This window comes from Phyllobates terribilis, unplaced genomic scaffold (assembly GCF_046119375.1).
Source record: "Phyllobates terribilis strain yellow unplaced genomic scaffold, ASM4611937v1 Scaffold_9__5_contigs__length_417890890, whole genome shotgun sequence".
In the NCBI taxonomy this organism is placed as follows: Eukaryota; Metazoa; Chordata; class Amphibia; order Anura; family Dendrobatidae; genus Phyllobates; species Phyllobates terribilis.
In genome coordinates this window covers 113,352,187-113,367,468 of record NW_027362769.1, presented here as the reverse complement: position 1 = coordinate 113,367,468, position 15,282 = coordinate 113,352,187, and the positions used below count along the sequence as shown (strand labels likewise).

At 41.1% G+C, this 15,282-nt stretch overlaps 1 protein-coding gene across 2 annotated transcripts in view; it reads left to right on the top strand.

Annotated features, from left to right (window-relative positions):
• Positions 1 to 15,282, top strand: part of HAT1 (histone acetyltransferase 1) — a 51,021-nt gene that overhangs the window by 14,883 nt on the left and 20,856 nt on the right. For both annotated transcript variants that reach the window (XM_073645665.1, XM_073645666.1), the window contains exons 5-8: positions 5,656 to 5,835; positions 6,631 to 6,752; positions 7,289 to 7,393; positions 9,051 to 9,157. In XM_073645665.1, the coding sequence (XP_073501766.1) occupies positions 5,656 to 5,835; positions 6,631 to 6,752; positions 7,289 to 7,393; positions 9,051 to 9,157 (514 nt within the window). The remainder of the gene's footprint in view (positions 1 to 5,655; positions 5,836 to 6,630; positions 6,753 to 7,288; positions 7,394 to 9,050; positions 9,158 to 15,282) is intronic.

Here is a 15,282-nt window from a genome sequence, read left to right as displayed (position 1 = left end):
TGTTTGTTTTTTTTTGTTGTTTTTTTTTTGTGGAAGGATTTTAAAAAAGGGGTCATAGCCGAGCGCAGACGACAAGTTCTAAATTTGAAGTGTGATGATGAACAACTTAGGACTAAGGATGAGCGGACCCGTGAAAGGTCAGGTTTGGCCAAACTTTAGTCCAAAGTTCAGTTCTAGTACCAGAACTTAACCCTGGACCCGAAACCCATATTAAGTCAATGGAGACCTGAACTTTGGTACTTTAAAATGGTCATAGTAAGGGCTAGGGAGCTGCAAAAGGGGGGTAAGAGCAGGACAATTACCCTGCAAACGGATATGGAAATTACTTAAAATAACATCGAATAACAATTTTGAACCAGGAAGCAGAGTTCCAAGTGGAGGAGTGGAGCAGTGCCTTGTGTGTGTAGTTAATTCTACCTATTAATAAATGAATAAAACCACAAGTGGCCCACTGCATTTTTAATAACCAGCCAAGGGAAAGCAGACAGCTGCGAGCTGGTCTAATTATGCTGGGAAAGGGTCAATATGCATGGATCTTCCCAGCCTATTAATATCAGCCCGCAGCTGTCTGCTTTGCCTTAGCTTGCTATTAAAAATAGCCCCCCCCCCCCCCCCATTTTTAATAACCAGCAAAGGCAAAGCAGACAGCTGGGGGCTCATATTAATAGGCTGGGAAGGTCCATGGATATTGGCCCCTTCCCAGCGTAATAAGACCAGCTCACAGCTCTCTGCTTTCCCTTGGCTGCTTATTAAGAAATATGAGGGACCCCACTTTGTTTTTTAAATTATGTATTACTTTTACTGTCCATCACTTGAGTTGTCACAACGCTAGTCAGAGCACGATGGCGGCGCCACCCATGATCCAGCGGTTATACAAGTTGTGTCACAGGTGGCGCTGGCCAATCACAGCTATGCCAATGGCTGTAATGGCTGCAGAAGTGCCCACCACCTAAAAGCTCGTTGATTGGCTGCGCTGCAGCCTTTCAACAAGCTTTATTAAGCATCCGAACTTTGAAAGTAACACAGGCTTCTCTCCCATGTCCGGGAGAAGTTCGTGTTTGGAGTTCAGCACCGGACTCTAGGTGTCCGGTATGAACCCTGAACTTTACAGGTCAAGTTAGCTCATCCCTACTTATGACGGATATGTACTCCTGGAGTACATTTTTTGCGGTGGTGTATAAGAGCTGAAAGGGGTGCGCCTCTTAATGACTTTGATGCACCTTATCCCCAATGCATTCTTCCATCAAGACTGGCATACAGTATTTCAATCTTGATGAATCGGGGAGTTTTCCAACAAGGAATAACTATATGGAAGTGTAAGAAAGTGCCCAATAATTGATCCGGTCATACTTCTGAAGAATGCTACAATGGCCACTAGTTTGTGTGATATCACTACATCAATGCACTTTTGGTCAAATTGAGCAAAGAAAGAAAACAAATTGATGGTGCTGGAAATGTTCGCACAGAATAAGAAGTCCGGGGTCATCGTTTAGCCCGTTATTGTTCCCACTTCTGCAATAATAAAACGGCCGGAGTTGGGAAAGGCAAAGCGTGTCTCTCCTTTCTCCGCCACTAACTTACAGGGGTAGCTGAATGCTGATCTAAGTGCCATTCATCTGCAGGTGCATTACTTCAACTAGGGGGATAATGGTTGAAAGGACAGGAATTAGTAGCATGTTGTATTAGCCTTTTGTAGCGTATTTTGTCCTAAGCGTCTTAATTTCCCTGATGTGAATGGCGAGCAGCGAGAGTGTGGGTTTTGAACTAATACTCATCATGCATGTAAACGGTGTGAAAGGGTTTCTTAGCGAGTGAACACAGAGTGTTCTTGTGTCAGCCCTTGTGGAAATAGATACAATACAAACATTTCAGCCAAACGCCACCTAGACTCCATTGAGTAAAAACCTGGCTCCATTGTGTAGCTGCCCTCCCATACACAGTGAGAACAGAAAGTCCCTGAATAGGGGTGCAAGCTCTTTTTTTTTTTTTTTTTTTTTTTTTTGTTCCATAGGCTGCTAGGCTTTTAGGGACTGCACTGAAGGGGGCACGTTTTTTTTTTTTTTTGTTAAGTTGAGACCAATTCATTATGTTTTATTGCCTGGTGAGATGCAGTAATATGTTATTGTGGAAGTTCATCAAATATTCATGGTTTAAGATAAGTAGTAAATGTATTCATTCGAGTGGCCCTAGGGGATTTGAAAAGGAATATGGAGTCTGCTCAGCTGACAGTCTACGGGGAGACCGCTTGTTTAACAAGCTTACGCCTAATCTCTGATTACCATTTGTCTGAGAGGATTTCCTCCTTTTATTGTTGGAAATCTGCATAAAAACAACTGTTTTCAGAACTTGTAATTCCTTGTAATCCTAAATGGGAGATCTTGACTTGCTCTCCAGTTTTCTTAAATGCAAAGTGAATTTTTTTTTTATGCAAAATTCTACTTTAACAAGCTTTTTAGGGACACTTTATTATTTCTTGTAACCTTTTTTATTATTTTTTTTTAATTTATTTTTTTACTCCTTTATCTGTTCTATAATTATAATATTCCCTTTTTGTCACCAAAGTAGGATTGCACCTGTCTTTACTTGAGCAGGTTGTGACTAGGACTGTTTTAATGCCTTTTTTTTTTTGCACAAAATAGCTTATTATATCTTAGTTGTATCTTATAGCCCAAAAGTCTTTTTTTTTTTTTTTTTTTTTTTCTTACAGCTTGTAAATTTATTTTATATTTTTTACATATTTTTAGAGGCTACTTTTGGGTTTTCATCATTCTGGATGGCAAGTATAGCGCATCACGAAGAGCTATTCTTCATGTTAAAGTTGCATAAAACTGGAAGGGACGTTGACTGGTTCCATTATAATTAGTAAAGCTCAAATGTCCAATCAATCATACAGTTATATGAAAAAGTTTGGGCACCCCTATTAATCTTAAGCTTAATGTTTTATAAAAATTGGTGTTTTTGCAACAGCTATTTCAGTTTGATATATGTAATAACTGTTGGACACAGTAATGTTTCTGCCTTGAAATGAGGTTTATTATACTAACAGAAAATGTGCAATCTGCATTCAAACAAAATTTGACAGGTGCATAAGTATGGGCACCCTTATCATTTTCTTGTTTTAAATACTCCTACCTACTTTTTACTGACTTACTAAAGCACTTTTTGGGGTTTTGTAACCTCATTGAGCTTTGAACTTCATAGCCAGGTGTATGCAATCATGAGAAAAGCTACTTAAAGTGGCCACTTGCAAGTTGTTCTCCTGTTTGAATCTCCTCTGAAGAGTGGCATCATGGGCTCCTCAAAACAACTGTCAAATGATCTGAAAACTAAGATTATTCAACATAGTTGTTCAGGGGAAACTTTTTTTTTTAACGAGAGCATCTTGGGTAAATAATATTGCCTTATATTGGAATGTTAGATGATTAGAGCGCTTAGCTTCTCTTCAATCTATAGGTTGATGGGATTTGAAGCAGGACTGCTAGGTAAACGGCCTAAATGCAGTCAGGACTCCTAGGAGAGGCTGAGAGAGTCCTGCCCCTCCCACACAAAGTGATTGACAGCTTTTCCTATATCCGTGTTTGTACTGGGAAAGCTATCAGTCGTTCTGTGCTGGTGGGGTGAGTTGGACTGTGGCAGGACGGAGTATGACGATGAGCTCAGAATACATCGGGTTAGTTTGTGGTCTGTTACTATGTAAAATCACAGTTCTGCACAGCGGGTGAAGGCACGAGGCTCTATATAGTAGAATTTAAGAGTTAAGTCAGAGTTCCCTGTGCCAGAACATATTTTGCTCAGTTAGGATTTGTGCAGACGAGTATTTTTGAGGAGTAAAGCCAATCCATCCTTTAAATTTTTTTAAAAAATATGCTTGGGAAAAAAAAAATGCAAAAACACTTGAAAAACTTTTTAAAGGGGTTGTCCGGTCTTAAGCTACAAGTCTACAGTCACTCTGTGACTGTAGACCTGTGAATCCTCACATCACCGAGCACACTGTTCGCTGTGAGGATTCTCCGATGTCAGCGGCGGGCGCGTGACTGCAAGTATGTGATTTGCATGCATGCGGTCACGTGCCGAATAGACGTGCGCAGCCTCACTACAATGCAAGTGTATTGAGTGAGGCCAGATAGCAGTGTGCACAATGTGAGGATTCACAAGTCTGCAGTCATAGAGTGACTGCAGACTTGTAGCTTAAAACCAGACCAAACCTTTTAAGGCTATGTGCCCACGTCGTCTCTTCATAAAAGTAACATGTTCATTCTTTGGGCGGTTTCACAGCTGAGAGTGTAGAGGAAAAGACGCTGACGGTGGAACTGCTGCAAGAACGACAGTGAAGCCGCTTCAGGAAGACTAAGGCTATATTCATACATCATGGTTTTTTGGCGTCAATTTTCTGCAGCAAAACCTGTTCTTCAAGGGCATTTTGTTTAGGATTTTTCTTGCAGTTTTGGTGCTTTTTTTTTCACTGTCCTTCTGTCTCTTTTTATGCATGTACATTAAAGTGGGGTTCTTTTTTTTTCCCCACAGAATTTTATTTTGACATCAAAAACATTGAAAAAACGCTGAAACAAATTTTGGTGCGTTTTTGATGTGTTTTTTTTCACTACCCATTACTTCCTATGCGTGAAAAAACGCTGAAAGAAGTGACATGCTCTATTTTACAAAAAAAACATGCAAGGCACAAAATCCTGAACAAATAAAACCATGATGTGTGCACAGAGAATTCTGGTTTCTCATAGACTTTGCTGGAACTGCAAAACGCAGCTGAAAATTTGCATAAAAAGTCATCAAAAACCGCTGAAAAACCCATGATGTGTGAACATAGCTTAACATCTATCAGGAAGTTGATGACTGTCGGCGTTTAACACGCCATGTGTGCATACCCTACGACCGCTTAAGGAACCTAAAAACTCCCCGAAGGAAGGGTTTCCATTAGAAAACTCGTTTGTTTTATGACCGCCTGCACATCGTTTTAGACAGCATGAAGCTCTTCTGCAATCAGCATCTTGTCCTGGTCTGGTTCTCTCAACTTTAGGATAATTAATTGCAATACTTCCTATTATTTCATATCCGTTAATCTTTTCTATAATTGCTTATAATTTTTAGCCCACGTCTGTTTCCAGAATGGCTTCACTTTTTAACACAGAGGAAGTGTTTTCATGTGGGTACTGCACATTTTAGGCCCTTCCTCAGTATTAATTGCAGCAGGTAACCAGATGTCCTGCCGTACATGTAATTTGATTTATACGTGTTCATATTGTTTAAAGGGGTTGTCCACTACTTTTACATTGATGCCTTACCCCCGCCAATCAGCTGTTATCGGCGGAGGCCGCCGGCCGGAAGTGCTCACCTGCGGGGCTCCGCCATCAAGTGGTAGTGGCCGCCGCGGTGTACTGCACATCCGCTTCCCATTCAATTGAATAGGAGGCGGATGTGCAGTACACCGCGGTGGCCACTACCACTTGATGGCGGAGCCCCGCAGGTAAGCACTTCCGGCCGTTGGCACTGATAACATCTGATCGGCGGGGGTGCCGTTGGCGGGACCCCGGCCGATCATACATTGATAGGGCATCAATGTAAAAGTAGTGGACAACTTCTTTAAGACAAGTGTGATGTGATATCAGAGCTGTAATACTTTCCTATTTATCATTATAACAGGCCGATGATGTTGAAAGCAAAATTCGTGAAATTATCCCCCCTGGGTTTTGCAGTGGCACAGATGACTTTGTATCATTACTGGAAAAAGAAGTTAATTTTAAACCATTCGGCCCTATAATACATACCTATACGGTTTACAACGAAGAAGCTTGTGAGGAATTCACTTACGAGATACATAAGGTAGGATTGAGTAAAGAAGTATTTGCTGACTACATAAAGTGACTGCATTTACATTTTGGTAAAGAAAATACTGAGACTTCTACTTTTGTTTTCTAATTTGCTCTTTTTACTTTGAAAACCTAAATGTGGGAACATAGTGTCGTAACTAGATATGAGCGAATACATTTTCAGGTCTGTGGTTCAGTGGCCAGGTCAGAATTCTGAGGCCGTAAGCCTTTCAAAGTGACTTCTACCCGCCAGCATTCGTCCGTCCCTCTGTGGTTTGCTGGCCTGACAATGGGGCCACGTTGTGGGTGTGCGTCACACCTCAAAAATGACGTTGTGCCAAAAGAAGAGCCGCTAATGCTAGCAAGTAGAAGGCTGTTTGCAGGACTTGCAGCCACAGAGTACTGAGCTGGCCACAGGACCCACAACAGCTCAGAGTTGCATCGATTTTTGTGGGGGCATCAGAGGTATGACCATTCTTAAAAGGAACTGCCAGCGGCGGATCTTGATGATTTGCCCTAGTGCATTCATGTATCAGAATGTTCCTTGGAATAGATTCGCTCATCTCTAATAGCCATTGCATCAGAAAATCTGTAACCACCAGCAGTTTCATCTGGATTTCCAGAAGTTGCTCTCGAATTGAAGGAGGAGGTTGTACTTTCTTTCAGAAGCTTAGGCCAACAAATATAATAATAATAATCTTTATATAGCGCCAACATATTCCGCAACGCTTTACAATTCAGACCAAAATATATATTTTTAAGACACAAAAGTGTAATGTCTGACCTGACTCTGTGACATTTGCCCTAGGCTGACTTGACCTGTCCAGGCTTCAGAGAGTACCACGAAAGGCTCCAGACCTTCTTGATGTGGTTCATTGAAACGGCCAGCTACATTGATGTGGATGATGAGCGATGGGACTACTTTGTGGTGTAAGTGCCATTCTAAATCAACATTAGACTTCCCTCCATTAACAAAGCTTGGAGATTTTAATTGGTAGACACCAATTATACAGTCGCCGTATAATGATATTTTTTTCCCAGGCAGGACAAACCATTGTTTACAAGGCTCACAGTCTCCCTTCATTGTGTTTGTGGAGGCCTCCAGAATAGCACTGAATTAAACTCTGTTGTCTGTCGGAGCACTGAATGTGGGCTTAAACAGTAAAATGAGCTTTTTTTTTTTTATTTTATTTTTTTTTTGCCTGTGTCCTTTTTTTACTTGCCACCCATTCAGTGTGCACAATAGGCAAGTGCACTGAAGTGATGCAAAGAGGGCTGATTTATCCAAGTTGCAGCTCAACCAATTAAGTGAATTGTGCATTCAGAATAAAGCAGGTGTACCCATTGGGCCCTCTTGGCGTAGCTTGCTGACACTGGAAACTCTGGCAGAGAATGGAAAAGGAAAATGGACCCTGCATGGGAGCTTGCCTGTAATTGACCCGCTTGGCTTTCTGTTTTATCTGCAGATTTGAGAAGTACAATAAAGACGGGACTACACTCTTCGCGACTGTAGGCTACATGACAGTCTATAATTACTACGTGTACCCAGACAAAACCCGGCCACGTGTAAGGTAATTGCCTGCGATGCACGTGCCTTTCCTTTCTTTCTTTCCTTCCTTATTTTGTTTCACAAGTGAATCTCGCTGAATTTCCCAATTCAACCTATAATGGCGATTAGCATTTTAACAATACAAGAGGCTGGACGGTGAAAGAAGATGCGATTTTAGCCAGAGCTGGCTGATATTTTACTGTTAGATCCTAATTGTAACATTAATAAAATTAGTCTTTTCAGGGTTACAGAACTTTTTTTTTCAATAAAGTAATGAAAACTTTAAATTATTGCAAGCCATAAAACTAAACTTTTTATACTAAATCTAAAATGTATACGGCGTGATATTAAAATGATGTCCCTAATCTGCCTGCAATTTATTGATTTTTGAGGATCACTGCCTTTATTTCTTCAGTTGATGGCACCCCGGGATGTCATCACGAACCAGCAAAATAGGACAAAACGCGTGTTTCACCGAGTGTGCGGCGTCATCAGGGGGATGCCACTGTCCTATCCCTTGATGACGCCGCACATGCAGTGAAACTTATTGGAGGGACGTGTGCTATAAATTTTGTCCTATTCTGCTAGTTCGTGATGACATCCCAAGGTGCCATCAACTGATTAAATATAGGTAGTTATCCTCAAAATCAATAAATTGCATTCAGATTAGGGACATCATGTTAATATCCCTTATGCATTTTAGATTTAGTATTAAAAGTTGTTTTATGGCTTGCTAGAGAGGAATTTAAACATGAGGTTCTCCATTTTCTGCTAATTCACTAATTCATAAATATCCCTCCATCGTCATTCCTTTCCCCTTGTTCTGTTCGGTTTTGGTCAATTTAGCTAAAATAATTATTTTTGTCTGCTAATTTAAGCACTTTTTTTTTTAATACCAAGCTATATAATCTAACATATACACTCCTCAACATTGAAATTGTAACACCAAGAAAAGTCGTGGAATTATGGAAATTACAGGTTGGATAGACATGTTAATGATGAACACAAATGGTGGAAGAAAAGGAAGCCGCATTTTCACAACATCTCAATTTATTCAACATATAAATCCCCGCACTTACAGCCATTGCTGTTATCAATGAGATTATTATTAATGGTTGGCCGAGGAATGTTCTGACATGCACTTAGGCAAATCATCAAGATCCACCGCTGGCAGCTCCCTTTTAAAAATGGCCGTACCACTGGTTCCTCCACAAAATTGATGTAACTCTGAGCGGTTAGTGTACCTGGAATGAAGACTAGAGAAATCCGTCTGCCACACATTATACCACTTCAACGTAATCCCGGGAGTTGGACTGTTGTGATGTTCCCACTTGAAGGCATCTTCATGGCGTTGCCCACCTGGTCTCCAGACCAATCTCCAGCTAGGCAAAATTGATATTTATCACTGAAGAGGATAGACCTCCATTCCAGCGTAACACTTATAATCGATAAGGTATAAGTCAAGATATTTTGAAAACTTGGTTTCTACTTTTTTTTTTTTTTTTTTTCATCCTTTGCATATCATTAATATGTCATCCCATCCTGTGATGTCCAGAATTCCATGACTTTATTTTTTAGTGTTACAATTACATTGAGCAATGTATATTGCTATAACAGAAGATGCAGTCTAAATAAATTAATGTGTATTTTTTTTTTTTTTTCCTCTTCCTTCTTTGCAGCCAGATGTTGATTCTGCCTCCATTTCAAAGTGAAGGGCACGGAGCTCAGCTGCTGGAAACAGTTCACAGATATTATGTTACTTCCACCAACATTTTGGATGTTACAGGTATTGTGCAGCCTCCAATCTGTACAAATGGAAATGATGATGTGCAGTCAGTTGGATTGTAACCATGTGAATTCTGCTTCTCCACAATGTACTTTTCTTGTTTTTGGATCTTTAGGATTCCATTTATGATTTCTATGATTATGTCCATCCTTCTAGATGCTGGTTCGTCTTATTGCCTCTTTTTGTCTTCAGCTCCTCCAATCAGAAAAAAAATAGATAATTTTACCTTATTTTATTTTAACCTTTGCAGCTTATTAGATTTTATTGTGATTAAAGTGGGAAAATGAGTGAACCTCATTATCCAGACCAGTTAGAAACACGCGCTCTCAACCTGGCACATCAGGAACGAGTTTGTGGCTGCGACTATTTAGTTGGATGAGAGGCCTTCACTGTGTTGTGTCTGTATGACTCCCACCATCAGTCTGCCTTAAAGGGATGGTCTCGGTACATATGGATGAGTGTCTGTGTGCTATCCCAACTGCTGTAGTGCCCAAAAAAAAAAAAATAAGTAGAACTAAGAGGAAGTTTGATTCTTAATGCTATAGGGATCAAAATGATCATTTTTGAATGATCCCTTTTATATAGGATCTGTATGCTGTGAATGTGTTTACTAGAATTTCAATTCTTTAATGAGTTCCTTTGGGAAATCCATCAAAACGTTGAGCCGTGGTGTTTTTTTTTTATTTAATTTAATTTGCCACAATGTACCCACCTAAGTTTCTGATGGGCCTTGGTACTTTTTACCTACAGAATAGGTTCACAAATGCAAATGAGTCCTTAGTGAAACGCTGCCTGTGAATGCAGCTGTAGTAGAGATGAGCGGACCCGTGGAAGTTCCGGGTTCTGGTGTACAAGCAAACTTTATGTCCAAAGTTTGTTTCGGGTACCCGAACCCAGTTGAAATGAATGGGGACCCGAACTTCGGTGCTGGAAAATTCTCTAATCTGTAGCATCAGAGATTACAATTCTGGCATGAGCTTGGTTAGTAAAACTGTAAGGTTCCACAATAATTTCCTCTTGAGAATTTTGGGTTCCCCCATCTTACACTGTTGCAAATACTAAAAGGGTTTTTCCATATTCATTAGTGATTAGTGCTTTAACACATCAGAGCAATATGCTTTTTAATTAGAGAGGGTGAAAACTCTGGGACCCCCATTGATCTTCAGGATTGATTGCTTCTGTAATTCTGCCTCCTCTTCACTGTTTTGTTGTTTTTTTTCCTGCACAATATTGCGCTGCGTCCACTGGGCAGATATGCTGACCATTTTATTAAAGTGTCCAGTTTGTGCCAATATGCCCAGAAAGATTTAGAAAGGAAACTAAATGCTAAATTGGCACTGGGCCATTATTATTCTCGGGATTGATTTGTAAAGTAATAGCATATCCTTATTAACAATACTGAATGAACTTGCTGCAAGTAAGTTCTGGAAGACTTTACTGACTTTTCTTTCTACTTTTTTCCTTATTTTGATCTGAAGGTTTTATTTCTCTGAAACATCTGTGTGAATTCTGTTCTCACGTCCTGTTCTCAACCGTTTGTGATTGATCCAGTGTTGAGAAAAGCTGGGATCCGTTATGAAAAGAGCAATAACGGAAGCACACTTAGGTTTCCATTTTGCGTCCTTTTTTGTTTCTGTTTGCAAAGCATCCGTTTTGGATGTATGCAGCACTTAAATACTGGATCCATTAATGGGTATCAAAAAAAACAAAACTGTTCCAGTTGTTATCCTTTGTTTGGCCGACCATTTCGGACGTTTTTGTCCCTTTTCAAATAAAATAAATCCTGTACTAGATTATTTTTCCTTTTGTCATCCTAAAATGAATCAAAAAACAGAAATAACTACTGGACATATGAACAGACCCTTAAGGCCACATGCATGTTAGGCTAAAGTCAGCCCAAGCCGCCTATATTGATGGGTATGGCCGACAGTCTGAGCATGGGGGCACCAAAAAAGTGTTGTCGGGGGGAGCATCCATTATGTCAGATTTTGGATTGCCAATCCTTTTTGTTATCGAAGAAGTAAGCTGCTGCCAGAGATGTCTGTCTGTGGATCTCATAGGAAACACAGGAGCGCTCAACAGCGACCACTCCGGTGTAAGAGAGCCGGCTGAGACAGATGCCAGTTGAACCCAATTTTCCAATAGTTTGAGAAGACCCTGTTTCTAGTTGGTCTTTTCAGTTGTGCTTTGATTTCTTTTGGAAAACTTTCCTGCTTTTATCTACTTAGATTGTGTAGAATAATACTTTATTGTCTGCCAGTGCCATTGCCCACGGGACAGGTTAATGTAATTAGAGGTTTCTGCCAGGAGCTGTAAGGACGTATTTTGGGAAGAGGTTGAACTTTGGTTATGTGGAATATTGAGAACATTAAGGCGACGCACGTGGAGACAATGGACTTGTTTTTTTTCTTACACAAAAAGAACTGTGGCCGGTGTTGCTTCTTTAGTATTTGCTGCTGATACTTAAGTGTCTAGTGGTGCTCGCTGCTCTTGTGTGCGCCCCCTCTCGTCACAAACTACAGTACTGGAGTAGATAAAAAAGGCTTTTTTTTTTTTTTGTGCAAGCTTTTAATACAGTGTATAATTTAAATAGTGAAACGTTGCTCATTGCCAAGAAGCCCAGACATAATGTTGGCTCATTTTTTTTTTTTTATGCATCTAGAAAGTTTTAAATCTCTAAATTGCACAATATTGACGTCTAAACTTAGGGTGTCTTTCTTTTCTAAATTCTATGAATTCCAAGTACCTTCGTTTTGTACGTGTGATGAAGAAAGGTGTGCTTCATTGATGTAACCCTATATCTGCGGTTAAATAGTTTCTTGAAGTGACCGGTTCCCTTTTTAAAGGGTTCTTTTCTTGGTAAAATTGCAAATTCTTGTAAAAACAGAACAAAGGGATTTTGTTTACTGCTCATTACCCAAGTTACTGGCCACTGCTGCAGTCTCTGCATTAGTGGCCGGTCTCCTAGGCAAAGGGCACTCTCATAGCGCCCGATCCCTGCCCCTGCGCCCCTCATAGAGCAGCATTGGAGGGTCCACAGCTCGGGCCAGCAGCAAGAAGACAGAAGGCCGGGGAGAAGATGGGATAAGACCAGTTAAAATTAAAGTTAATTATAGTTTATTGTTTGCACTTCTCTATTGCTGGATTCATATATACACTTTAAATAGCAGTTGGCTGAAGTGGTTAGCTTTGCCTCCTGTCCATGAACGACTCTTGCTCGCTATTTCACGCCTCTCGCGCCAAGCGGCCGGCGTGTGCAGTAGCTGGGAGAGGAGATCGGTTGTGGAAGATAAGCGCCAAGTCCTCTGCCGTCTGTTTGAAATGTATCTGTCATGTTAATCAGGAAAGCCTGTTTTTAAGAAAATGTTTTCCAGATTACATTGGGGTTTATTATGCGATTACTGCACTTTTCTTTGAAGTCTTGTAATGTTTTCCGTTTCAGATGGATCTCAGATTTAGCCCCGTACACCAGAGACCAACATTTGCTTATGGGTCGTGGAGATAAAATCTGCTCCCCGCTAACCTCCTGCTTGTAAACATATAGATGTTTCTTGTAGACACGGCTAGTCTGCCCTCCGAGATGACTTTACATTACTATTGTGGGAGAAGGGAATAATCCTTCTTGAATGTTTTACCTCTTCTGTCCTTTTGATATGAAATGTGTTCAGAGTAATACAGGCAATATGGGCAATCAGACAGATCTACGGGAAGGGATTGGGGGTGTGGGGGTCCAGGCTTGCAGCAGCCATTCGTCATCTGTAATCTAGAGCTTGTAATCTTCCAAGATTTATTGAATTACCACCTAAGAGATGGCTTCCTGGGCTGCTTTCATAGCCATGATGTTCAGAGGGGATTCTCCCCGTAACTGGGGTGGTCTTGCTCCTTTCTGCAGAACAGATGTTTTTTTTGTTGCTAATTTTGCAAAGTGATCATTAAATAAGTCACTTTATGTAGCGATGCCTCCATCCTTCTGAGCATTATACATTTACTGTAGCTTCTACAATTAAATGCACAGAATCCGGATATGAAGTGTGGTCCAAAATCTGATATATTGCTGGTCAGTGGAAATCCTACATTTTGGGGTTGGTCCAGACAAACATTCTTCTGTGTTCTGTCTGTTTTCCACACACTCTGCACACGGACCCAATGTGAGTCCATTTGCTATTTTTCCACATAGACCTGTCTAAGTTGGGGGAAAAAAAAAATCGTAGCATGCGCTAGTATAATCCAATTTACGGACAAATTTGCAGACGTGACTGATTTGATAAAATGAGCAGACCATGATGGCCGGCAACACAGCCCCCCTATATGCAGTATGATGGCCGGCGACACACCCACCCACTCCTAGCCCATATGCAGTATGATGACCGTCTACATGACTTTCCCCCTTGCGCAGTATGATGGCCGGCAACACCCCCCCACCCCCCTCTCCCACATACACAGTATGATGGTTCTATAGCCTCCCTGTGTTTGCGTGGGTTTCCTCCGGGTTTTCCAGTTTCCTCCCACACTCCAAAGACATACTGATAGGGAATGTAGATTGTGAGCCCCAATGGGGACAGTGTTGATTATGTCTGTTAAGCACTGAGAAATTTAATTGTGCTATATAAGCAAGTAAAAGTAAATGCTCAGTTTGATGCCCCCGCAGCACCCATATTATATGCAGTATGATGTCCCCATAGCAAGTCATAGTGCTTACCACCTCCAGTCTGGCCATGTTCACCAGATGAATTCTGTCAGGATTTAGGCATATTATGGGGCTATTCTTTGTGTGGAGGAGCATACAAAATCGGTTTCGGTATTGCATTTCTCCTATTAGCTGCAAAAAAGGTTTTCTGGGACTTTAATGCTCTGGATGTTTTTGACATGCGGAGGATGAATTTTAGATGTCAGTGCAAAATTACCTAAGGGTGTTAACTAAGTCTCACTCTGAAATATTTATTCCTTCATTCATTTTTTTTCTCTCCTTGCCCTGCTTTACATCCCTACATGATTTGCAGTTTGCAGCCTGATTCTGACTCTTTTGTGGCAGAGTCCCTCTGGTAATACAGGCTGATTGTCAGGTCTGTGTGTATCCAGGGTGCTATCATCTTCAGCAGCTTGCATGGATCAGCACATCTCCAGAGCTGCACTTATTTCCTCTTTGTGCTTACCTCCTTTTCTATAACATGTTTTCTCTGCCCTCCTTGATACTGTACATGCTTTCTCCTCTTTCCACTAAAGATTGGTGTATAAACGGTTCTCCGGCAGATGCTGGAAGCCGCTGGACCGGAGCGGACGCCTCTCCCATTCATCGGATAGGTGAGTATCCAGTTTCTCCTGCGCCTCCGTAAAAAAGCGCTGGAATTACGCAGTGTGTGAACACAGCTGCGTAATTCCATCGCTTATACTGGGCACAATAGGGAGAAAGCGCAGGACGCAGCTGCGTAAAGAATTAACATGTCAATTCTTTACGCAGCTGCGCTTTCGCGCTGCGTAATATTAGACTGTGTCTGAACGGCAAAGTGAATTTCCCATTCACTTTGCTGGCAGACACAAGGCACATTGCGTATTTTTAAAAAGCGCGCGAAAATACGCAATGTGTGAACGCAGCCGAACAAAGCTGGACTTCCTAGGCAAGGAGTGCAGCGCTTAGCAAAAAAAAATTGTACAGTGCTTGTCAGTGTTTTAGATCGGTACCTTGCGCTCATGGGGGAGCGCACAGTTCAGGCTGGCAGTGCACTCGTACCTCTGGTCCAAACTGTCAATCATTCACCAAGCTGGGTGCGGTGGAGCAGTGCGCTCTTAAAGATCGAAGATGAGAATAATCCTTTAAATCGTTTTATGTTGTGATCCATATTGAAATAAATCTTTGACTACATATATGTACAATTAAGTAGGATCTGCGCTCTACAACGGTTTGTCCTAATACACTGTATAAAAAAAGATAGCTGTGGTCAGGCACAGATATTATAAGTAGTGGACACCACGTATTTTGTTTCCTGTAATTATTGATTTATCAAGATGAAAACTTATCCAAAATGCTTTGTGTATTGGTGAATATATTTTAACACCGAAGAGAAGGTTATTTTCGTCTCTTTGGAAACACCTGCCTATCTTTCACTTGCCCCCCTCTCCTCGGACCC